Genomic DNA, 27,328 nt, shown 5'->3' with positions numbered 1-27,328 from the left:
GTCGATTATACGGCAATCGCCCAGTCACAAAACGACAACGCAGAGCTTCAGCGCCTGAAGGCAAACTCCAGATACAAATTCAAGAAGTTTCCTATTTTCGGCTCAAACTCTTATTTACTGTGCGAGGCCTCAGATAAGGAATTCAGGCCGCCGATTTTCACAGACGAACTGGTTAGTCCGATGAACAAGGGCATAAACTCTTGGGCCTGACAGTGCATCGCGTGACAGAAATTCAAGGTCAACAAGCACGTTCGAAAGGAAGTAGCTGCATTCCCTAGGCCAACCAAGCGCTTCCACAACCATCCATCTCGGCATCATCGGCCCTTTGCGAGACTCGCACAGAGTCAAGTATTGCCTCACAATCATCGAGCGGTTTGCTGACGTGAAGCAATACCTTTGTCTGCCATTACGGCACCATCATGTGCCGAGGCCTCTGTCGGGAGTGGACTCCATGCTTTAGAATTCCAGCCGTAATTACCACGGAATGCAATTCGAATCTACTGTTTTCGCGGAGCTAGGAAGACTCCTTGGCCTCAAACGGCATAGGACCACTGCATACCATCCACAGATTAATGGCATGCTGGAACGTTGGCATCGGGTGATGAAGGCGGCCTTAATGGCTTACGACGATCCGTCGTGGTCGCAGTCCTTGCCTTTCGTCCTCCTCAGCTTCCGCAGAATCTAACTAGAGGAATTTGCAGAGATGGTGCACAGGGAGAATCTGCGACTTCCCACCGACCCTGTGCTGGATATCAGAGCAGGGTAAGGTGACTCTAACATGCTGCATCTGCTCAGGGACGCGGTTTCTAAACTGCCGGAGGTCGATACCTCCTCGGGACATGCCCACAGGTTCTCATTAGGGTAGACAGTCTTCGGAGATCGCTGCACCCACCATACGAGGGCCTCTTTAAAGACTCCGAGGCGGGCCCAAATGGGTGTCCTTGCCGAGGATGGAGGCCTTCGCTGAACCTGAGGATGCTCCAGAAAAGCGACCGTTCAGGTTCGCCAGGTAACTCCATTGGTTAGATCACGTCCCGAGTTCCTGAAGCTTGTGTGAACCTTCAGAGTTCACAACAAACTGAAGTTCTTATTTTCTGTCGCTAAGCCACACTAACAATATATTCGGCTATAATAATATTTGAGACTTACCCAGCTCCTGATGAGTTCCCGCAAAGCGGTATCGTAACACCATCATCCAAGATGAACCAATTACTTTCGTTTTTATTAAAGTTGCTCCAGTTCTCATCGGTTAGATTGCCCCACGAGCCATCCATTGGGAATTTTTTAATGCACTTTTGTGTCAGAACGCCCATATAAATTTGCAAACCCATAAGTGCGAACACAGACAGCGAGAACATCGTTAGAATTATCACATCTCGCAGATTTTTTACAGATTCGATGACAGCGCCGACGATGGTCTTCAAGCCTGAAATTTATAGGAATTTGATTGATTAGTGATCTTGATGGGCGGGGTTTTGACAATTTGGACAGTTCACTCACCTGGAACGATGGCGACCGTTTTAAGTGCTCGTAACACTCTGAACGTCCTTAAGGCAGCGAGATTGCCCAAGTCGATACCCATCGTTACATAGCTAAAAATGATAATTTACGTATATTTTCACTACAATCAATTCAAGCTACCCACAATCGTTTAGCTTTTTTTTGTCGATCGGTTTTACCGCTAGAAATTAAAATAAATAAAGGAAAATGCACTCTCCTAAATTAAAACTGGTCAAAACTAAACCCTCATCAAAGAGAACACGAGTTTATAGCATCATCGATCATGACTGTCTCTAACTTTCAAATTATTTTTCGACTTTTTTAAAGATTTTATAGTTGAAAACTTAATCAAGTTACTTTAACCTTAATTTTGTCTATTTACAACAAATTAGTAACCATCTTCAATACGAAGATAAGTAGCTATAATAATATCTAATAGTTTGGGTAAAATTCTGGCCTTGCGAATCAGACCAGTAGAGCCATCTAAAAAGACATCATTTCAAAATCGTTGACCGAGAGGCTCTTGAAAATGGACACTAAAGTAAGGGATACCGATATCTACCACGAAATATTGAAATCCCGCATTAAACTTAACAATTTTGTCGCCGCAGAAACCGGTTGACTTTTTGATTCACCGCCAAGCAATTGCTCGTCGTGGCACTAAAGATTAGAATTGTTTCTAATCTAATAGTGTAAAGGTAAGTGAAAGGGCCTCAAAGGAGAATATAGAGGGTCAGGTATAAACCTAAAATGGGTTGACCAAGAAGACTACATACAGGATATTCGTCTTCTCGCGCATCACCTAAATTTATATGCGCAGTGTTTTTTCTACCATACAAATTCAAGTAATGTGCCGGGAGACGAATGTAGTCTTTTTGAGCCTTCTATACGGTTTTAATCATGCTCAAATCAAGGTTGGATCAAACAATGAAAGCGGCTGCGTCAAAGCATGCCAAGCTTACTGAAGTCCGCCACATTCTACCCGCGGTTACCGCCCAATCTCGTAAGATCTTAATTCGATGCCTATTGGTTTTTCAACGATTGACGTGAAACGTGCGCTTCCTTTATAGACCGAATGCTGCTAAGCAGCTAGCCGATACCCTGTCCCAATATAAGGCTGATGTAACAACGTTGCAAGAGATGCGCTGGATAGGGACCGGGTTCCTGGAGAAGAGCTGCTACATCATATATTATAGTGGCCATCCAGTAAACCATGAGCTCGGAGTAGGTTTCTTAGTTTGCCAAAAAATGAAATATAAGCGAAAGGCTATGCACTTCAAATACCCCGCATTTGAGCCGAGGTTCAGAAATTCGATATCCCTTAAAGCTGTCTGGCATCCTGACCTACGCTATCGTTCCATCTCAGGCACGGTCTGTTTCTTCTTCTTTTTCGACCATAGATATTGCCCTTATAGACTTTTCGAGCTTAGCGGATTAAGCGACCCGTCCAACACAAACTTTTGAGCAGGTTTTTATCTATAAGCACATGGTCATGGTATCGCTCATAGATTTCTTGGTTATGAAGGCTACGGACTCGTCTATTCTCATGTAAGGGGTAAAAAGTTCTTCGGAGGATTCTTTTCTCGAAAGGGACCAGGAGTTCGCAGTTATTCTTGCTACCAACCCAGGTCTCCGAGAAATACATAAGGACTGGCAAGATCACAGTCTTGTACAATAGGAGTTTTTGTAAACTGACATAGGTTCTATTAGCAGCCAACAACCGTGCGCGAATTTCATGGTCATAGCTATTATCGGTTGTGATTTTCGGTCTTAGATAGGACGATGAAAATAGTGATAAAAATTCTGCCAAACCCGTTTCAGGATCGAAAGATTTTCAGAAAAGGTAGCCGCGAGTTGGAACATATTCGAGGGGATTTCAGAATGAGATATTTTGGTGCTGTATTTAGTTGACACATTCTCACGAGCACGATTAACTTTGGGCCAGAACTTCAAACAAGTCGGGAAAAAAAATGTGAGTCTGCATTTGTCCCACTTGTACCTAACACTAAATATATGCATATATTATGTGAGAATATCCACATTCAGTCTTGAATTTGCAAAGAAGCGACAACTTTGACCTATTATAACTTTGTTAGTAATAGTGCGATTTCCACCAAACTTGGTAGGATCGCGCTCTATGCTATACCCTACACTGAACTAAGCATTATAGTAACATACTGCTGTTGACTTTATTTGAACAGAGGTCAGCATGGAGGGTATTTCGGAGCCTGTGCGCCATATAGTGGCGACCTCCTGACTTTTTTCAAATTTTTGGGTCGGGTAGTTTCTGAGAATGGGTCTGTCAAAGATATAATCATTTTCGACCGCCGGCACTCCCCACCTTTTCTCCAACAAGTGTTAAAACTAAGACCTGCTTCGGGAAATACTAACCGAGAGCTTTCATTTTATGCCCCACATGACTCCATTTGATGAAAAAAAATTGACACCCCCCGCTTTTGCATGTATGAGGACCCCACCTTAAATTCGATGTAGAGTTATATAACTCCCTGTATGCGTGAGCCCTCATAGTTCCTACCTTTTCACCAAATTGGTGTGAATCGCTACAACCATCTCCGAAAAATATACGTGCGACGGACAGACAGACAGACTGAGTCGGGTTATTTTTTCCGAAATGAATTTCAATTGTTTTACCCTGAACAGGGGTTGTTCATAGTTACTCGGGCATGCATTGTGGCTCGCGGTATCTACAGTGGCTAATTTTATAAATCGTCAATTCTTAATTTAAAATTTTAAAGATAATTAGAGGATGGGTCAGGAGATTCAGCACGAAAGAAATATGTCTATCCCGTTGTCGAAGGACATTACGACAACAGGCGTGGAATTCACTAGCGAATGTGCTAAAGAGGAGCCGTTTAACAATGTTAACGATCGTTTCAGGCGCAGCGCTAGAGATTGCTGGCAGGGAAAAGTGATGAAGTTCGAAAACGAGAGCGCACACCATTTACAAGTGTAACGAAGAACTCAGAAGCATTCGGCGTTAATGCTGAAAATGACGCAGACAAAGACGCGTTTGGAAAGCTAGAGGAGATGATTTTGAACCTGATGGAGTTTGTAGATCCCCGACACAAAGTGCACAGCAAAATAAAAAGCGAAGTACGTGCTATTAGATCGATGTATTTTGAGGCATGAAACGAGCTACATTGCTCTAAGAAAAAAAGCTACAGTAGAAGTAGCAATACAAACGTCCTTAAAATCAATAGACCTAATAGGAACTCTAATTGGAGTTAATAATCTAGCAGTGGATCGCTTTCGAGACGAAAAAGAAATAGCAGAGTCACGGCATAGGGGCATTAATAGATAATCCCCAGAGCGTACTCCAAAGTCCAAGAAAGGTAAAACACAACAAGTGCAATCAGCAAACTTACTCAGTGAAAGTCTACCGAACCATCAAGAGATATTTAGTGACTCAACTTGGACTAAAGTAGAGAGAAAAGGTAGACCAACAAGCAAGCTGACATATGCGGAAATCTTACGGAAACGAAAGGCAGACAGTTCCCTTCTGGACTTGGGTGAACACTGAAACCAGATAAGTTGCACGCTGAAAGGCGATTTGCTCCTTGAGCTTAAGCCTGGGAAGAGTAAGTCCCATGATCTACATAAGAAGATCGAGTCTTCTAAGGAAAAGCCGAACAGCTCTGTCCCAACAGTGTCCCAGATGGCCCAAGTGACACCAAAGCACAAGGTCATCGACATTCGATCAAGTAAGAGAGTGCGGGACAAAGTGGGAGAAGCTTTAGGGTCCAACAAAGGGAACTTAAAGTTTAGAGGGAGGACAGCGTGTGCCCAAAGTGGGAATACCGGCTTGTGAAGCAAAACCGAAGGGAAATAAAAACGGCGGTTGGACTAAGGTCGTAAAAAAAAAGGAACAAGAAATCAAAGGTGCCAACTCGCCCGGAAACAAAGGAAATCAATCATATGCGGAGATACTGAAAAAGGTGAAAGCCGACCCCGACCTAAAAAATCTATGCGGAAATGTGAGCAAAGTCCGGAGGAACTAGAAAGAGGATCTCATGTTTGAGCTGAAAAAATCCAGCATGGGAAAACTGACGGCTTCCGTAACCAAGTTATAAACTCACTTGGGAAGAATGTCGCGATTCGTTCCCAAAAACATGAGCTCTATATACAGGGCAAGAATCTCGATGAGGTAATATCAAGAGAAAAGATCTGCACTGCCTTGAAGCAACAATTCAAGTTGAAAATAACTCAGGAAAGGGGATCTATCGCGAGCCTAAGAAAAGCCTATGCCGGTACACAAACGGCCACAATGCGACTGCCAGTTGAGGCGGCACGGAAATTGTTGGCCGTGGGGAACGTTCGGATTGGATGGGTTAATTGCCGACTTAGGGAACAAATCTCTCTAAAAAGGTGCTTCAAATACCTAATGGTTGCACTCTTCGTGAAGGCATGTCTAGCGGCATTGATCGGTCCAATCGATGTCGAAGGTGTGAGGAGAAAGGACATATTGACAAGGAGTGTAATAGGGACCCCAAATACATTTTGTGCGAAGGAATGAGGGACGGCATAAGCGGCATATTGCCGGAAGAGGTAAATGCCCAGAATTTAGGAGGGCATTAACTGCAGTGGTAAAATGAGGTAAGTAAACCTAAATCAATGCAGGATGACAAAGGATTTTCTTGCGCAAACCATTTGCGAATCCGCGATGGAGATTGCTGTCATTAGTGAACCGTACAAAAACCTTGACGGTGGTGTATGGGTCACAGATTCGGCTGGTGAAGCGGCGATATGGGCGTGCGGTCGTCAAGCCATACAATGTAACTTGGATGAGGCGGCTAGTGGCTTTTTGTGGGCAAAAATAAGCTGTATATAGGAGCCTCACCTCGCATGAGCTTGAAAACTTGTTAGAAGGATTTGTTCACGACGCAAAGGGACGAGGTCCAAAGATAATAGCCTGTGACTTTAATGCGTAGGCCATCAAGTGGGGCAGCAAAGAGAATAGCGGAAAGGGGCGGTACTTATTGCATTTACCCTTTTGCATGTAGTTCTGGCCAACGGAGGTGATGTAAATAATTATCGGAAAGGGGGATCTGGTTCAATTGTAGATCTGACTCTTATCAGCCCTACGCTGGCACGTGATATGTTCTGGCAAGTAAGCGAGGACTTCACGTACAGCGACCACCAGGCAATCATCTTTGAATTAAGGACGGAGCAACAGGGCAAAAGACCTACTCCCCGGAAGTCGAAATAAAAAAGAACACTAGGATGGTCTGCAATGGAGGCGCGATGGAGAAACAAAAATTCATGCAGGTGTGGTTAGACTTGCCTAGCGAAGTACCTCCACGGATAGAGCTCTCCATTCCACACAAAACATCTCTAAAGCATGTGACACGTCGATGCCTAGGAGATGTTCATTCCACACTAGAAGACCCAATCATTGGTAGAATAATGAGCTTGCCAGCCTTCAATCGATTTGCCACCGAGTCAGACGAACGGCTTAGAGGCCAATAGGTTGGATCGATCAAGGGCAAAATGAGCTGCCCCGCGAGAACCTCAAGCTCGCCATTTAGCGAAGTAAGAGGGAATGTTTTAAGGAACTCTGTTCGGAAGCGGACATAAATCGGCGGGGTAGCTTCTAGACGTGCCAGGACCATTCAAAGGCCGTTCATCTTCGCACATCACATGCCCTATGCTCTTGTTGAAAATAATGCAGGGATTATACTCCCAGCAAGAGGGGGGTACTGACACATTTCAGCGCCCCCTGAATGTGACGCCGACTCTACTGAAGATCTGCAGCAGAATAGGCGACAGCAAAGCCCCGGGTTTGGACGGCATACCGAATAAGACCCTCAAAATTGCTGTCAAATTTAGATCGGCTTAGCGTGCATGTCCGAGGGTATCCTTCGTGCACCATGGAAGCGGGAGAAGCCGGTGCTGCTATCTAAGGGTAGCAAACTTCCAGGGGAACCGTCCTCTTATAGACCTATATGCCTTCTAGACACTACGGGGAAGATGTTGAAGCGGGTAATTTATAATAGATTACTCCCGGTCGTCCAGAGCCAAGGAGGTCTTTCAGATCGGCAGTGTGGGTTCCGTAAAGCCAGATCAACCATTGACGCCATCAAAATGGTTACTGGCTGCCAAAAATGTAATTCATGGATTGGGTTGTACCAGCAGATATTACGTGGTGGTGACCCTAGACGTGAAGAATGCATTCAACTCGGTAAATTGGAACCTTACCCGAAAGTCTCGCTGCTATTGTCGACAACTATTTACAAGATCGTACGATCCGGTATAATACCGATGATGGACCCAAGGAGTACATTGTCTTAGTAGGCGTCTGTACTGGGCCCACTATTGTGGAACATCATGTATAATGATGTACTTTACCTTCCAGTTCCAGAGGAGACCACAGTGTTGGGTTCCGCCGACGACATAACACTGATTGTGGTCGCAAAGCATCTCGAAAATGCTGGATTTTACACAAGCGAAACAACCAGTGTTGTTAAGGCTTGGTTAGAGAATGTTGGAGTGGCACTCGCGGAGTAAAAAAAGTAAGCGGTGCTCATCCCTAAGCGGCGCAATAGAAACTACGTCTGTATCAGAATGGCAAATCGTAACGTCATTTTCAAGCCGGCCATCAAATACCCGGGAGTGACGCAAAACTTAAGCAATTTTAAGCAGGACATAGAGCATACTTGCCAGAAAGGCAAGGATGATACCGAAAGTAGGAGGAACGCGGTATTCTTGCAGGCTGCTATAGTCAGGGTGAGTTCTATCCTGCTGCAAGCAGTCCCCGTTAAGGAAAAACGCTGCATGTTTTATGCAATGCACAGAAACTGAATGCGGTGTGTTCTGCCTTCAGGACCGTCTCAGATGATGCATCGTTCATCATCTCGGGAATGATGCCGATTCACATCCTAGCAACCGGGATGATGAACATATATAACACCAGGTCCATCTCTCCTTTACGGCATGAAAAAAAACGAAAAAGAGAGATTCATATGTAGATGACAACAGACAACTGAAGAGTTCAGTCTGAAAAGGTTCGTTGGACTTACAGGTTAATCCTTCTCATCCGGGAGTGGCTAAAGAGAACGCATTAGGAGATCAATTTTAATCTCATCCAGTTTCTCACTAGCCATGGAGGACACCGTCAATACGCGTGATTATGGACCCCGCGGGTAGATGGAGGGAGATCTACCTAAGGTAAGCTAACTCCGTCCCGTGATGTAATAATGTAATACCTAAAAATGGTTCTACGGTGTAGGGGGGAAGTCGACGGTGGATTTAGTGGGCAAAATCCCACACTCCGCCGTTCCCGAGCCATTAGTCTTTTGAAGATTTCCACCTCCTCAAAAAAAGACAGACGGACAGCCATACAGACGGATAGACAGACATTGAATTGATTTTAATAAGGTTTTGTTTCACATAAAAACTTTTTTTGAATAGGAATTTTTTCCATTTTTGGCTAAAATTTACATTACTGAGCAAAAACCGTATTTCGGGAACTGGCTAATCCTTTCCTCAAAAGTAAAAACCTGTTTTATTATGCAACTAGCTTATCTCATGAACGGAAATTATTTTTTTCCATAATAAAATAAATTATAGTCATAGAAGAAAAAAAAACTACTTCCCGAAATCCAGTATTTGCGTATTAAAAACCAAGAACTGGTGGCAACCGGATTTGTATATTGATTCGACGTCGGATACCTGAATAAAATCAGGGTAATAATCTCGGGAGAGCGCAATGCTGACCACATTGCCTCCCATAGGGTACTGTAATCCTCTAGTGTGCCCTTACGGTCTTGAAGCATGGTACCCATAGTCGGGTTTTGTCGCAGTAAAGCTGCAGCTTCCTCGATTCAACACAGGTAGTGGGAGTGCGACACGAGTAAATTTCGCTCCTCATCACAATCAGCTAGACTGAAACTCGAGGGACCGTCAAGAACGCAACCGAATCTATCTATATTCCTGCGTTGAGAATTCGGAGGGAAGATACCTTGAGCGGACTGCATAGAATGCTCAGTTCATTCCCGCACTGACTCACCCATTTTAAGGGTGTACACTCACTGGTAAATTTTATGATTTATATATAGGAGTAATAGTATAAGTGAGCATTAGTGAGGACCAAAGAAATTACGGCTGTGTACATCCATAGAATCATTTCCGGATGAAGTTTTGATTTTTTCATGAATGATTTGCAAGTATGGATAGCTACGTCGGGTTTTTTAAACCCCGATTCTATAGTAGTTTCCAATTTAACCACTATTAAGGATATCTTGCGTTGGAAAAAATGGGAGCGTGTCAGGTCAGCCGTAGAAGGTAGAGCGCGAGTATCTCTCTGCTCCTTCTATGTTCAGGCATATTGCTGCTGAGGTCCATTCAATCGTAAAAATTACGCCAAGAAGAATCTTTGCAGGTTTGTTTTTGAGGTAGTCCACATAAATGGGTATCTACAGCATGTTCTAGAAAAAATCCAAAACTAATTGCTCTTACATCCTTTGCAGACTCGTGATCCTAAGCGGCTTTAGGGGTGTAGTACGTGCCCAAATGCAACACAAATCGTATAGACCTTTTTGAGTCTCCAACCGAATCTGCAGAATAGCTGATACAATACCACTTCGGCAAAGAGAGTTGCATGATAAGAAACTGCTTATTCATTTTGAACGAGAGAAGTACATATCACTGGCTGCTCTGAAGAACGCAATGTGTAGCTTGCCTATCATGCATCCAAAAATCTCTTTGAAGTCCCCAAAGAATTGTTTGACCACAGCTTGGTAGAAGTTAGTTCTGAGCAATCACAAGTGCCTGAGGGTTTCTCCCTCCTCTCCACAACTGCAGCAATCCAAATTCTAGGGTATGACGACTCCATACAAACTGCCGTACGCAATTTCACGCATCTGATTCGAAAGCTTTCGCGCAAATACTGTATTTCGGGAACTGGTTATTTCTTTCCACAAAAATAAAAAGCTGTCTTATTATGCAACTAGCTTATCTCACAGACGGAAATTAATCTTTTCATAATATGACAAATTCAAGTCAGAGAAGAAAGGAAAAACTACTTCCCGAAATCCAGAATTTGCGTATTAAAAACCATAAACGGAAAATTCATTTTAACTTGAACACTTGGACTTGAAACATTAGCTAACAAATCACTTCACATTTCAAAAAGGAAGTGTCCTTTTCATCCATTTTTGATTCTGCTAATTTCTTGGTATTCATCTGCCTGCATATATAATTTAACCGAAATATTTACACTCTATTTATATTCTACAAATCACAACGAAAAAATCTAATAATCAAAAATAAATATCTTAAATTATCAAGCGGGGTCAACTTTCTTTGTTTGATTTTAATGATTTTCTTATACTATCTTTTGCGGATGTATTCGTAATTTCAAGTATCAATATTAATATTGACTTTATGCATTATTCTCACATTTATTTCGCTCAACAAAAAAAAAAGTCCTTTAATCTCTTCATATCCTCGAACTAAAAATTTCCTTTGAAGTAACCCCGCTTGATTTCACTAATACAGTTTCTTACCAGAAGCAAATGAAAGTGGTAGACATTCACCTTAAACTTATTCTTCAATGTAACCTTGCAAGTTGAGTTTTATAAGAAACCCTTGGCATAATATTTGTGTTTAAAGTAGCCATTGTGGGTAGTGTCAGTGAATATGTCTATACATTTTAAATAAAACTTGAGACATATGCGACAAAAATTTTCTGAGCTTGGACTAGATTTTCAAGTGTTCTCATCTTATGTTGAAGGACGCTATTAAACTGTATCTAGGACATTTGAGGTAAAGTTGGATGTAAAGATTTTCAACGTAAAAGGGGAATGAAAGGGATATCAACTTGCTTTGCTTCTGGTAGAAATGTTATTATTGAAAACTAAAAACTTTTGAGAATCTATCGTAATTTCGGTTTCAAACAACTTCAGTTGGTTGAATGTTACTATTAATTGTAATACACAAACATATGTGTATATATTTATGTTCGCTACAACTCGTTATGTTAGGAATGTTGTTTAAAACTTTCACAAGTACTAACAATATATCACTACTAAACAGTAATATGTCTCTATCACATTTTATAAGTTGTTATCGACGATTCTTTGGATTTTTCTAGAAATTAAATATTTCACAAAAACAAATAAAAAGATATTTTGAGAAAAAATAATTTAAAAATTAGTACTATTCTCGAATTTCGCTTTAGATTATTTTTAAAAAATAATAAAAAAATCTAATAAACATTTTTAAAAACATTTATATATAATAAACTCACGCTAAAGCTATTACTACGAAGTCCAGCCAATTCCATGCATCTCTAAGATACGTAAACGGGCATAAAATGAAACCTCGTGCCATCACTTTAACAGCTGATTCAAATGTGTAGATTCCGGTGAATATCACCCTAAAAACGAATCGAATAGATAAATTTCTTCGTTTTTGTTTCACTGTTTTGTTTGTAGATTTTTTTTTTTATGTTAAATTATTCTTCAAAGGAAATTAAAAAATAAAATTGATATTTGATATTAATTTTGTTTGTAAGTAAATAAAATGATTGAAAATGCCAAAATGGTATGCTGACTGGAGATTTGATTGATTTAAAACAATGAATACCTAAATATTGACGATTTTATGAAATAATATGTTTATTGTGAATTTGTTTCGAAAGAATGAACACAGAGATTTATAATGATGGCGTCTTGATTGCATAGTATTTGAGCAAATTCAGATTATAATGCAAAACCATTTTTGCTATTACTTTAATGTTTTATAGCACTAATAAAACTAAATTAACTAAAAGGACTGCCTGCTGACTCTATTTCGTCTACAAACCGAATTTGCTCAAATTATTCACATTGAAATGTTTGGGTGTTTAATAGTCTAAATTGATGTAACCACATGAAAATAGATTTATATATCTTTTCTACTAATTGTTTCTTTTAATTCGCCTAAAAACTGTTCTGAATATCCATAATTTATATATAATTTGGCGGAACGACTGACTATTTATGCTTACCCAATTTTTAACCAAAATTTTTGTAAAGTGATCCATATATTTTGTATTATTAATGTCCAGAAATACAATAAACTACTCTTTAACAAGACTACGATGGATTACAATTCTAATTTCTTCCTTCAGAAAATACATTTTTATTTACATTTCAATAAATTGAATAAATTTTAAATAATGAACCATTATTATTTTTGATAATTTTCTCTAGAATTATGGTTTTAACTAGTTTTCTAGCTTTACTTGGAAACAAATAAATTGTTAATTAAATCTAGTCTAATTGATAATCTAATATACGTAAAGATCTACTGAGAATCAGCTGAAATATCTAAATATAGTTGAACTGATACAGAAGAAAATGAATTTAAAAATACCAAATAGACAGTTTTGCGATAGATATGGTATTATTCGAAAAGTGATATAACTACTAAAAACCATCGTTGTTCAAATATAGACAGAATCATTTCAATAATACATAGTCAACTCACACATAGAAGTGTGAAGACCATCCGTTGATATTTTGTCCGTTAAAATTTAAAATAAAACTTTAATCGTTTGATGATATATGGTTTATCCGCAACTCTATCATTAAAATTCAATATACAATGTACATTATCATCCATTTTTTTTAGTCCTTATGATTCTAAGATCTCAAATCAGACAAAACAAACTAAAAGTGAAAAGGAAACACGAGTATAGTGAATGGTGTTATGCTAATTAAATAACAATTAGTCTTGGTTAGTTAAGTGTCGATAAAGTTAATTTGTTGACCATTCCAGGTGGCCTTCCAGTTGTTCCGTCTCGTGTGCGTATTAACTCTCTAAAAGGATGACTCTCTAGTCACAATGTACAAATGAATCCTTGACGAATGTGAGGTCTAGTGTTTGATAAATGTGTATGTAATGTGAATGTAATGTGACTTTGTACGACATTGACTATAATATGGAATATATTTCTTCTCTTTACTGAAAGCAATAAACACGTAAATCCAACACATGACTCCCTGATAATTAGACACCTCCTACCAAATAATTTTCGCTCCCTTCAGAGTAATATGATAATCAATAGTTGGGCATGGTTAAGCTAATCTTTCACATAAACATTAACCAGAAGGGGTAGGGAGCCTTCTCTATGTGTCCTCCAGGAATATGATACAATTGGGGGATATATAAATAAAATATACTTTTGAAAGCAAAATGGTGTAAGTAATTGTTGGTAATCATCCGAGTTTTGCTACTCTGGTATTCAGCAAATTAGTATCTTTACAGTAATTGACAATTAAAAAAATTCATGACACATTACTTTTAATGTTGAACTAATTATCGATCCAAATTTACCTCTAGGCCTGCTAAAATCTTCTAGAGTTAATTCCCATCTTATCAGATTTCAGCTATTAATCTTTGGAGATTTTCACGCTTAATTAGGTCTCTGAAATATAGGATTATCTATATAAGCAGGGCGAGACATACGTATTAGCATATATAATATGACCCATCTATGCTTTGTTGATTTACAGTACAAATGCCGTATATCAACAGCAACAGTTGTTGAAATAAAAGGACAATTGACAATATTCAAAATGGGTTGGGGCTTTATAATCCAAGGTCGAATTACAGGGTTGATTTGAATTGATGGTCATCCAAGCTATTGAATTATTCATTCATAAGCATCCATGTTCCAATAAACCCACCTAATTTAGGTCAGATATTCATGTTACATAACTTCCTAGTCCCAAGCCAAGATAAAAGGGAAAGGTTGGAGTGAATGTTCTTAATACTACCATATATTATACTTCTATCAAAACCCCTGACTAGAGACCTAGTGGCTTCCATATTTCATTGGAAGTTTTAGGTGAACTCAGGAGGTAGACATGGTATAGGACTACTTCCCCCTACGCGCATAATAATATCGAATGAGCGACTGCTTTGTTGAATTCATCGTTACCAATCGGTGAACATATATAATATAATGGAAGGAACACCCCATCGATCATGACCAGCACGAAGCAAGAAGTACCAGATACAACTATAGGGAATACTCTTGTCAACGGAGTAGTCAAGAATTGCAGGGTGTCCGGTCCAATCCCAGAATAACCAAACTCAACCTTTGAAGAAGTCTTAAGTAGAAGGAATAATAAGGACTCTCAAGACAGCAGACTGCAACCCTTATGCAAGACGCCTGAGCAATAACATGGTTTAACTAGAGATTGACGGTGATAGGAGGAGCGAACTTGAACTGGAGACAGTGATTGAAAACCTTAACATCCTCATTGACTCATATGAGGCAAGCTGTCTAAGGGATATACCCTGATGAAACAAAAAAACCAACCAAAATAGGAACAGATGTCCGAAAGCTTCCCAACCAAAGACTGGCCGAGAATAGTAACAAAATGAGGGAAGCAAAAGCTGCTTCAGCTTTAGGAAATCCTGTGAAGGAATGGAACAAACCACAGAAGCATCCAGGTTTAACAAAACTATAGCGTCAAAGATAGGGTAATATTCTCTGCCGGTCTGAAGAAAGAAGAGGGGCATTTTTTAAGAATGAAAAGGACATGGTTCCTTTCTTCTCCAAACTCATTTTCCGGGATCTTATCCCTCGCCGAAAAACAACCACATTCTGCCTGACACCCCAACAACAGATAGAAGCATAAAACCTGTGAAACCAACCCCAACAGCTCCACTACCAAACCCTATATCCACCCCCGCGGGGTGATCCGCTGGGAGTTTTTTTTTAATAAAAAACGACAGACGGGGGAGGATAAAAGCTAATCTCCGCGTCTAAAAATGGGGCAAATTGTACCAACTGTACTCTAGGTTGGGGGAAAGAAGAAAAGAAAAGGGACCTAAAAGGGACCTTGAAATGAATTGACTACACAACGACAAACCCGGGAACGAAAACATACGAATAATTTGCACATTTTCTCATGGAACGTGCGCTTCCTGTACAAGAAAGAAGCTGCCAAGTAGCTAACCAAGACTTTCCCCCAATATAGGGCTAATCTAACAGCGTTGAAAGAGGCGCAATGGACAGGTACCGGTTTCCTGCAGAAGAGCCACTACAGCATATATTACACCCGTATATAAGGAGGAAATGGATGCCGCAATAACTGCAGCTAAAAGAAGTCCTGGAGATGAAAAATCAACAAATGATCTTCACAACTAGAACGCAAGAATGCTGCATACCGGGCAATGCTGAACTCTCAGAGAACACAGGCAAGCACAGAGACCTATCACAAACTTTGTCGAGTGGGGAAGCAATTTCGCAGATAGAAAAGGAAACCTGGGAGAACCAATAGGTCTATGAACTCGTAAAGTACAGGGAGCAACCGCACGAGGTACTCAAGTTTCTTCATCAAATCAGCAGGATGTAGCCTTGTACACCTAGATGCTCATCCTGTCGAGACAAGTAGTGAAATCTGGATTGGAACGATGTGTTGAGTCCTTTGATGAACTGCTTAACAACCAAATTATCGGCGAGTTGAAGGTCCTGCCAACTGAGGATGATGGTCAAATATTGCCACCACCAAGCATAGAAGAAACAGTCCATGCAGTCCATCAACTTAAATCATAAGTTGCCAGGGACCGATGGAATTGTAGCCGAATTGGTTAAATATGGAGGCGAATAGGTACCAAGCGGTTCATCAACTTATGCTGAAGGTACGGGACAGCGAACTAATGCCTGATGGCTTGCAAAGAAATATTTTCTGTCCCATACATAAAAAGGAAGATCTCAAGCAGTGCAGCAATTAGAAAGGTATCACGTTGCTGAGTACCATCTATAAGATATTTTCCGCTATCTTGCTAGATCGGATAGCTCCATACGCCAGAATATCACCGACATATTATAGAAAAGATATTTCGCTCCAACCAAAATATAAGATTTTCTGTCTGCGGCAAGCGATCGAAAAATTGCTGGAATATGGCCATCGGTTGCACAATCTTTTTATCGACTTCTGGGCTGCCTATGATAGCATAGTCAGGGTCAAACTGAACACAACCGTGAGGGAATTCGGTATCATCGTCAAATTGGCACGAGTGACTAGAATAATGTGCGAAGCCAGCTGGAAGCAGCAAGATCACTCTCGAGACCATTCGGCATCAACAACGGTTTAAGGCATGGAGATGCCCTATCGTGCAAGCTCTTTAACCTGGCCTGGGAAAAAGCGATCCGCGATGTGAGAGGCACCATCCTCTTAAAGTTGACCCAACTACTGGCCTGTGCTAACGATCATCATAAAACCAACAACGCGAGATGTACAAACTGCCTTCATCCAGATCAAGCGCACATTAATTAAGGCAAGACGAAGTACAGGGTGCCAAGATTAGCACGAAAAAACAAAGAAGAAGGTCAAATGAGAACAGTAAAGGTAGGAGCCTACAACTTTGAGACGGTTGATAATTTCTCCTATCCAAAGTCGAAAATGTCGCGAGAGTGAACATCGGGAAGCTCGTCAAAGTTCTTGGAACAGGCAGAGCCACGCTGGAGAGCGCTCCGGGGGGTGGCAGCGTTGCAGCTGACACTATCGTAGATTGAGTGATGAACCTGGAAACGACAGCATGTGGGGCTTCCATGCCCCGGAGGAGCTCCAGCCGCGACAAGGCTTCTATGTACTCATGGACGGTAGAAATTGCCGATCTACGGAGGGAGTGTCATAAGCTTCACCGTTTGGCAAAATATTTGCACCCCCACGAGGACGCATGCAGCAAAAAAACAGAGTATATATCAGCAAAAAGAAAGGAGACTCCACAGTGTGATAAATCAAAGCAAAGACCGACGGGGCGAATGAGCGTCATGTACACTGCTTCATCCAGATTATGTTTTCCTAGCGTCTAATAGCAAAGCTGATCCCGAGCAACTTGTCCAAACATAGAATCAGCACCTCATGCGACACGATCTCAGATTGAATCTGAATGAAACAGAATTCTTGACGACGGATCCCCATGAAACAGACACTATCACTGCCAGTGGCATTGGCATGCGCCGAATTGAACGATGTAAATATCTTGGATCAATGGTCAGCTAATGGTCGACTGTGTTCTGAAATCGCTTCACACATTAGCACAACCTGGATGAAGTGACATTAGACAACTGGTGTTCTTTGTGATCAATGTATCAACGAACATCTCAAGGCCAACATTTGCTGCAAGGGAATACTCCCAGTCGCCCTCTAGGTGGTGTCTTCGATGATATGGTCACGTATTTCACGCTAAAGGGAATTCACTTCCCAAGATTGAGCTGAGCATCGAAGTCGATGATAAGTGACCAAAAGACCATGGCTTGATACGCTGGATTGGGGATTTGAGAGCCTCGCGATTACCTCCAGATCAGGCCTTTGATAAAATAAAATGGCGAAACCGATCACGACGAGCCGACCCCGCTTGCGAACGGGATAAAGGTTCAGAAAAAGAAGAAAAAAAGTGAATCTGCAAACGCGCAAAATAAATTCACCGTACTAAATCTTATATGATTCTATCGTTTTGTCAAACATAGACTTGGTGGTCAAACTTGGAAAATATCCGACGGATCAACCTAAAAATAGCTGTTCAGGAACCTGATACAATACCTCGCATTGGATTTTAAGTGAAACCCGGATTATTCAACTGCGGTGCGGAGCGTGTGGTCTCCCTACAATGACGATAACAGCAATATTATAACATTTTGAGGACCATAAACTGGCGAAAGTACATTTTGGAGATATCCACCCCTAAACAAGGAGACGTTAGGAAGCCAATCCGTGGATCGAACTTCAACATTGGTTTGCCACGAAGGCTGCAACCAATTAAGACCCATGATTAGAATGCAGGCACCAGCAATGGTAAGTCGGAGGTCCGCATATGAGGCGTCAGAAAGGTGACGGGCTGTTAAATGGTAACTGCACTTTCTGAAGGAAGGCATGCGACCAGAAGAGACTCTTCACAATGCCCAGGATAGACCTAAGTCTTCAAAAACTGAACCAAACGAAGGCACAGCAGTAAAGATCACCCTACAAGGGTTCTCAGGAAACTCAGCCAAGAACCCTCAGCTAACAATACTAATGTGGTGAAAGGCATCCGACTGACTTTTCTATTGGAATTATTTCAGGAACAAATGCCCACTTGTAAGGAGAAGACCTTGTCACCATGCAGATGTGCATGTGATGGAGGCCAAAGGTCGTGTTCATGGACATACATTTTCGAGCAACTAATTTATTGGTAGACTGTGAAACGGAAAACACGATGAAATGGCTTAGGACCAGAGTGCCTGAATAGCCGGGTTGGAAGGGAGCAGACCACACATACTGACAGTCTACTTTTCCGGATCTACTACGCCTCTTAGTTTTCCAGAATAAAGCAAGCAAGGTACCAATTAAAAGCCGTAATTGCTTCATGAACTACAAATTGCCTCATGACCTGCAGGCTCTAGCCGGGAAGCAGGCCGGCTATCCACTGATGAAGGGAAGCTGAACGACTTAGATCCGGATCTTTTAAGGCACAAGGCCAACAACGATACTCATAGGGAAGTGCAATGTCGGAGGAGAAGGATGATACTTCGATATTGTGAAAGATCTCTATGCATTAAAGAAGCACTAACGTCGACCAAGTAAAGCCCCACCATGCAAAACCGAAAACTTCCACATCAACATTGAAATATTGCTGGTTCAAGAAACCTAGCCGTATCGGGGCAGATTCATGGTCTGCAACGTGGAAATATACAGTTAATTTGGGATTTTTCTTGCGAAAAACCAAGAAAAACTTGAGAGATAATCGGGGGCAATCGGGAAGTATGGTTCTTTTTCAGCAAATGACACTCGGAATCCCACAGGAACTATTTGTTAGACAGGTGAAGTTTTGCGAGAGGAAGGTGCTACTACAATTGTAGTGACCACGGTGTAGTCGACGGAAACGGAATCTCATTCGCCATTTTCTGAATTAATTTGCTCAAACAATGCATTCAATAATGTGCAATTACCCTAATGTTCGCCGAAGATGGCATATTATTGAATGTATTCGGGCGAATGATTTGCCACATCCATAGGCGCACGCGCAACTCTCGGAATTCAACTGAGTTCAAGACGAGCGTAGCGGCATGGGGACCGGTTCGTGTGTGGACAGCTGATCAACGGTCGGTGGGATTTCAAAATTTCATTGTTTGTGCCGGAGCCGTATAGAGCGGAGTTAGAGGTGATTTAGTGGTCTCCCGAATTTCAGCTTTGGGGATTAAGGAAGGTAAGTTTCCTTTTCCAAAATTCGAAGAAGTAATATACTGCCTTGGGGAATGATTCCTTCCTCGTAATAGGTAATTTATATAAGACAAGAATTGGATAATGCTAGAAATCGGAAAGGAAGTTAGTGGAAAAAGGAATAATTGTCATGGAGGCATAGTCAGAAGGTCAGGGAATTGGTTTGCTGAGATAGTTAGCTGCCGCTAATGTGAATTTCCTCAGTTTTTTGCGGGAACAACCGTGGAGTGATTTTGTGCTGAAGTTTCAGTTTCGAGCTGCGGGAGACCTTTCCCATTGAGTTTACGACATCCACAAAAGATCGCATTTGTGGCCTCTAAGAATGTCTGGTGTGAGCTTGTGCGAGACATTTTCCTCTTCTCGTGTGCGTCGCTGGAAGGTCTCCTAGAAAGAGAATTAGGACAAGAAAAACCAAACGACTTTCAGAGTTTGAGCTAATTTTTTTTTATTTGAGGACTTCCTCCCTCCCTTTTTCTTCTTGCCCCCGTAAAACCTTATTAGGGATATCCTTTAAGTAAGGGCCTGAAGATGTCAAGGATGGGAAGAAATCTCAGAGGCCGCGTCTCAATAACTATTTGAGGCAGAATAAGGAATAATCGAGACTGTCATCCGTCGTGGATTTTCTCTCTAGATCGCGGTACTCGGGTCCGGAGACTTACGGCTTCCCGTGCGCGGTCGTCCCCCTTTTTTTAATTTCCAGGTTTAGCTAGCGTTCTGTTTTTTTTCGTTAGGCCGTCGCGAATTTCTTTTTTTATTGTCTGACCCACACATCGGTATAGACACGTTGATTTTGTACTAATGACACGTGAAGGATCAAAGCACTCGAAGGGCCCCCGCCCTCCATATTCCCGAGCCTGACTAGCAAGAACGTGCCAACCGAGCACTTTGATAGAGCTTCAGTCTTCGCCGACGGACCTTCACAGTCGATTTTGCCAATTTTTTTTAGGTTTTTAGGTGGGATAGCTCTTTTCTCTAACTAAGTCCTCATTCCTGACCACCCCCAGGCAGAGGGTAATAGACACAACTCTAGGGGATACCCTTATGGGGGAACTGATCAAGAATTAGAGGGTGTCGGATGAGCCATCTATGTCCAGTCAAAAAATAACGCAAACTCGGCTTTGAGAGACTCCAAAGTAGAAGGACTTGTAAGGAACACCCCTCCTAGACACACACAGACAGGACCTCTGTTCTCGTCCGAAAATGCTTCAATTGGACGAAACAAATCGGGGTTTGGAAGTGGTATAAAAACGCATTAGTCACATTACTACGTGATCAGGGACAAGGACAATCGCAGCCAATTTCCTTAAGTAGTGAAAGGTGAAAGAACCCACAACAGTGTTCTTTTCCTATTGCTATCAACACATATAACCAATGTATCTTTTGGAGAATCTGATTCATCTTGTTTTCTAGTACCTAATTATCCATTTTCTTTTATCTGAGTGATGTTATTCCATATTATAGCAATGCAATGGAAAATTATAACAAAAGAAAATTTCAAAATTTATGTTTGGTGTCATAAACTTAAAAGATTTTCGTCGCTCAAAACTTAGCCTATAAAGTGCATTTAGATAGATTTATATAAAATATTTTAAAGCAACAATAACTTACTCAGTAGATTCGACTGTTGGTGTCGTCGGCATTATCATCAGAATACAATTAACGAGAATCGTTGTAATTATAAAAAGTGAAAATAGTGGATGTACCAAAATATAAATAGCTACGCGACGTATTGGGTTGAACGGATCGAGTAGCCACATTGCTTTTGATGCAGAAAACCGAAAAATATCTTTTCCTTTACTAACAACTACGAATGTCTGGAAAAAGAAGGGAAGAATAATTACGTATTAATGATATTAAAAAGGATCTTTTTTTTGTTATTAAATGAGCAGATATACCATAAAAACGATGAAGGGAGGGCAAAGGGCAAAGTATCTTGTTTGAATTTTTCATTTGTATGTAATCCCGAAGATTGTCTCGAATCAGGAATCTACGTTGCTTTTGTTATGAAACCAATAAGAAATTTATCCTTACTTACGAATGCGTGCTAAAAGCATCAATTTACTCGTCAATACTCAACATCTTGTCAATATTCCCAGGAAAAATTCCCCGACATTTTCCCTCGTATAGGGAGAATAGGTTCTTCTTTAAATTGGGGTTGGATACCGCAGCCGGTATACCTTTCCTTGCTTACAAATACTTTATGTATTTGCCACTACTATGTATATTTGAATTGCCTCTTTCCCTACAATTCCGTTTTCCAATTTTATGGGTATCGTTCGCAAAGCACCGCATTCCGATCGATAGAACTTTTCCTTACAATTTCGAAATTCATCTTCGCCTTCGACTTCTCTTTTATGGTTGAAAGGCAAAGGACGAACAGCACAAATAACATTGTTGCTTGTGCTCTTCCTTGAAATGATGGAGGCAAAGGCCGCTACAATGTCCTGAGGAAAAAACAGGAAAAAACCAAACTGGAATTAGAAGAGGAGATTCCAATCCTTCCATGGATTTCTTCCTTTTTGCTTGTCGACAGTTTGTGTTTTATAATATTGCTTGACACTTGAGCGTAGGCCGTTTTTTATTTTCAATTCTGAAAAATGTAGGTTTATTGTTTTTGATAAATATTGAATTTTATTACCTGTATCTAGAATACAGGGAGTGAAACTGAGGGTTAACCTCTTGCGTAACATATGTTACTCGCTTCGTTGCTCTAGCCGGACATTGCTGTTTCAGCGTGCAGGGCCTAGTTAACCCAATTTCTCATCTCCAACTTATGAATTATTTCAATTCATTGTGAGTCACACGTAAGATGGGAATATTGAATCTGGGAGAAATTTACCAAATAATTGATTTAGATACATAGAATATCTTTTCGTTGTAGGAGATAAGCTTCGCTGACAAGTGAATATCATCCAATTGATATCTATGAAAACGAAAACTACTTTTTCATAAAAGTGGGTTAGTAGGTGAAAAAGGATACATGTATTTTCATCCATTTAATATTCATCGAATTAAAGTTACACATGGAAGCTGGACGCTTCAGGTATCGAAGGTTTTGTGTAACATAATTGCGTGGAAATTTGTTCAATTTGTAGCTCATAATTATTATTAACTTTATTTCAGCAGATATCGGTATGGAGGGTATGTTGAGCCCTGAACATCTTATAGGGATAGCTTCGTGATTTTTTTTTCAAATTTTTCGGTTGGTCAGTATCTAAGAATGGGTCCGTGGTAGAAAAAATCACTTTCGACCCCCCAACTCCCCCTCTTCACAACTAATATCAAAACCAACACCTACCCACAACCCCATTTTGCATGCATGAGGAGCGCCCCCCCCCCCTTAAACTAAACTTAGAACGATGTTACTCACTGCACGCAAGGACGTTCATAGTTGCAACCTTATCAGCAAATCTGTGCCAATTGCTACAGCGGTTTCTGAACAAAATGCGTGTGGCAGACGGACGGACAGGTGGTGAGTTGTCAGATCTCCCATCAAGCGCAACACCAGTTGACGGATAGGAGCATACCTATTGATGTATAGATATATACAGGGTGCGGCAGCATAACTTCCTTTTTTCACAACTCAATAAAAACTATTGTATGCATCGGAAAATATTTATTTATTTTTTATAATGTAGGTACATGTCTAAAGTTTTTATTTACATTGAAGAAGATCAAATCTGTTAGGTGACGTCCCCCGTTCTCCATACATTGCGTAAACCGGTGTCTGGCGTTTGTCATGACTCTTGTTAGCATAGCAGGTGTTATGTTGGCAATTTCTTCTTGGATGTTGGTCTTCAAATCTTGTAGGGTTCTTGAACGGTTCACATAAACACGGGATTTCAAAAAACCCCATAGAAAAAAATCACGAGGGGACAGATCGGGAGAGCGTGCCGGCCATTCCAAATTGCCTCTAATTGAGATAAGGCGCTCTGGAAAGTGTTCCCTCAAAACAGCTGTTGCACCGTCTTGTTGGAACCAAGTGTCCCCCAAATCCAAATTTTCTAGCCGTGAGAAAAAAAAATTCAGTAGCATGTTTACATACCGGTCCGAATTCACTGTCACTGTAACCTCATTTTCCTCAAAAAACGAGGGACCAATAATTCCAGCTGAGGAAATTGCACACCACACTGTGACTTTGGGTGAATGCAAAGGCTTTTGATGCAATTCTCGAGGGTTGGTGTCAGCCCAGTAGCGCATGTTTTGTTTGTTAACCGACCCACACAAATGAAAATGGGCTTCATTGCTAAAAAAAACAATAACACCCTCGGGAACGATATCAAGAAGAAGCTCACACGCGTTCATCCGAGAATTGAAGTCACGTTCTGAAAGTTCCTGCACTATCGCCATCTTATAGGGATCAAAATGAAGATCATCACGAAGAATTCTTCTCACAGAACGATCGGATAGTCCAAGGGCAGATGCGTGTTAGCGCGCAGAACGCCGTGGCGATCGTAACATTGACGCTCTCACTGCTTCAATGTTCTCAAGTGATCTAACGAGCCGAGGGACTCCAGTTCTTCCTTTTGTCGCACTTGCAGTTTGTCTGAATGTAGTGACCCATGTAACAATTGATTTGCGGTCTGGGACGGGAGCCAACGGGGCTAAATTAAAGCGATTCCGAAATGCACGCTGTGTTGCAATAACCGAACATCCGCTTGAAAAGTAAACCTCAACGGCAAAGGCACGCTCCTCACTATTCCAACGCATGATGGCAACTGAACCGTATTGGGACAAAACTTTACAGTAACCCCTTTTGAACGAGACCACTAGCGCTCCGCTATGACATCAACTAACTGAGTGGCGCGCATTTTAAAAAAGGAAGTTATGCTGCCGCACCCTGTATTTGAGTGGAAATTTGTCCCATTTGTAGGTCGTAATTATGATTAACTTTATTTCTGCAGATGTCGGTATGGAGGGTATTTTAAGTCCTGAACACCTTATAGGGACAGCTTCGTTAATTTTTTCAAATTTTTCGGTTGGGCAGTATCTAAGAATGGGTCCGTGAAAGAAATAATCACTTTCGATCCCCCAACGCTCCTCTTCACAGCTAATATCAAAACCAAGATCGACCGAAAACCCCATTCTGCATTTATGGTAAGCCCCTCTTAAACTGATCGTAAAACGATGCTACTCACTACATGCGTGGACGTTGAAAGTTCCAAACTTCCCAAGAAAGTTCCTACCAATCGCTGCAGCGGTTTCTGAGAAAATGGGTGTTACAGACAGACTGATAGATAGCTCTGTAAGGAGTTACCAGATCTTTCATCTGGCAGGATCCTATTGATGCTTTCTGCCCATCTCTAGTGCATGGACCAAAATGGGTATGGAAAGAATACCCATTACATAGAGCCACTATGGAAGACGTAAGAAATAAGAAACTTACGATGTGCGGACTTGAACCCCCAGTACCGGCGGCTTTTGAAACTGAGCTAGAGGGCAATCGGTCATAGATATCCCTCGATCGCAGTGAGCCGATGGTGGACAACTTGACCATCGCGACATCTAATGCTTCAACTCTTTTAGATTTGGAGAAGGAAGTGTCCAAACAAAGTTTCATTTTACAGAGAACACCAGCAACAAAATTTAAATTGAGTTGAAAGCAGATCCCTGGACCACAAAAGCGGTAACAACATCCTCCACATTTGCTCAAGAGGAGCGAGACCAGGAGGTAGTCTAGAATCAAAACAAAGACACTTTCAGGAGAGAGCACCGCCAACTATAAGGAGCGTAAAAGATATAGCAAAGTGAAGGACAATGAATGCCAAAGGTGAAAGATGATTTGAAAATAATCTGGCCAGGATTAATGAAGAACAGATTCCTTTCACACCGCTCGTTGTTAAAATAGTTCAGTTGTCAGAGTTTATCAAACACACCTAGAATGTGGACGACGCCATAAAAAAATATGATGAGAGATTTAAGAATGCTCTATAACAGATCGCCGAAGGAAGAACTAAATTCCAAAGGCAAGTCTGCCGTTCCAACAGTGTCACAGGCGACCAAGTGACATCTAAAAGTATTCCCATCAATCTACCATCAAACAAGAGAGTGCGGGAAAAAGATGTGGATACTCTCAGAAATCACCAGCTGCCTGCCTGCTAGGTATACTAACAGTTCCAAAAAAACGGAACTAAAAATACGGAAGGCAGATAGCAGGTCCCCTAACTCCGGAAATTTCACTTGCGAAATCTAAGGCGAACGAAAATGGTGGATGCGCCAAGGCCGTTAACAGTTAAGCGAAGAAGAAAGCGTAGACGCGAATTCACTCAGAGCGAACCCCTAGCGAGGAGAATGTTTCCTAAGTGGAAATAATGGAAAAAGTCAAAACTAACCCCGACCTAAAAGATCTGGCGTAAATGTCAGCAAATTTCAACTCAGAAGGGTGACCTTATGCTTGAGCTGAAAAAGTCCAGCTTGCGAAAAACTGCTTTCAAACTCAATTTAAGAACTCATTTGTGGAGAATGTTACAGTACAGGCCAAGGCCATCATGAGGTCTATATACAGTACCAGGGCCTCAAGAAAATACCGTCCTAAAGAGAAATTTGCAGTGCGTTGAAGGAAGAGTTCAAGTTAGAAGAACTTACCGAGGAGCCTATTGTGACTCTGAAAAAAGCTCGAAATGGCCACATTGCAGCTACCAGTGGAGACAGCGCAGAAATTATTATCGATCGAGAAGGTTCGAATTGGATGGGTTGTCTGCTGGCTGCGCTAGAGGATTTCATTAAAGGCCATTTTGCCAAAGAGTGCAATAGGAACCCCAACTGCCTATTGTGCGACGAAGAAGAGGAGGGGGGATAACTGGCATATTGCCGAAAGTTGTAAATGCAATCATTGCAAGGTCGCGCCGGATCTAGTTGAGCGGACTATTTGCAAATCTATGACTGAAATTGCCATCATAAACGAACTATATAGAAACCGTCACGATGGCGTATGGCTTACAGATTTGACTAGTGGAGCGGCGATATGGGAATGCGATCGACAAGCCTTGGGTTCTCCAGTGAGATGACAGAGAAGCAAATGCACTGGAGTGCAGTCTATTAGAAGCTTTTGCGCAGTTGGATATAGTTCTGATCAACAGAGGTGATGTAAACATCTTTCGAAAAGGAGGATTTGCGTTAAACGTAGACCTGACCTTTGTCAACCCTGCACTGGCACGTGCATTAGCGAGGGCTACAACCGCAACGACTATCAGGCAAACTTCTTTGAAATCTCGGTGGAACCACAGAGCCCATCGAAACCAAGAATGATTTCTGGCTAGTCTGCATAAGTTTCTGATGAACAAACCTTTATAGAGGTGTAGTGACTACTAACCCAATAAAACAAACGCTGCCATGGAAAGTGCTGACCATTCCCCACAATGCATCGCCAACTAAACCAGAAGAGCGGCTTCGAGGGCGGTACGCAGAATCAATTAGAGGCAAAAACCCTTCAGCTGACCATCCAACAGAGCAAGAGAAAATGCTTAGAGGAGCTCTCTTCGGAAACGCACGCAAACCCTTAGGGGAGGGCCTATAGAATCGTGATGGGACGATTCAGAGGCCGCTTATCTTCGCAGATCACGTGGGCTAAGTTCTTGTTGAAAATTCGAGTTATTCCCTCAACAAGA

General features: G+C 41.4%; 1 protein-coding gene across 50 annotated transcripts in view; it reads right to left on the bottom strand.

The window, feature by feature from the left end:
- Positions 1-27,328, bottom strand: part of LOC119653867 (sodium channel protein para) — a 317,579-nt gene that overhangs the window by 137,658 nt on the left and 152,593 nt on the right. For all 50 annotated transcript variants that reach the window (XM_038058927.1, XM_038058962.1, XM_038058971.1 and 47 more), the window contains 4 exons: positions 21,330-21,535; positions 11,768-11,896; positions 1,501-1,592; positions 1,150-1,426 (listed from right to left, as the gene is read on the bottom strand). In XM_038058927.1, coding sequence (XP_037914855.1) covers positions 1,150-1,426; positions 1,501-1,592; positions 11,768-11,896; positions 21,330-21,535 — 704 coding nt within the window. The remainder of the gene's footprint in view (positions 1-1,149; positions 1,427-1,500; positions 1,593-11,767; positions 11,897-21,329; positions 21,536-27,328) is intronic.

Source organism: Hermetia illucens, chromosome 4 (assembly GCF_905115235.1).
Source record: "Hermetia illucens chromosome 4, iHerIll2.2.curated.20191125, whole genome shotgun sequence".
In the NCBI taxonomy this organism is placed as follows: Eukaryota; Metazoa; Arthropoda; class Insecta; order Diptera; family Stratiomyidae; genus Hermetia; species Hermetia illucens.
This window is presented reverse-complemented; position numbering and strand designations above follow the sequence as displayed.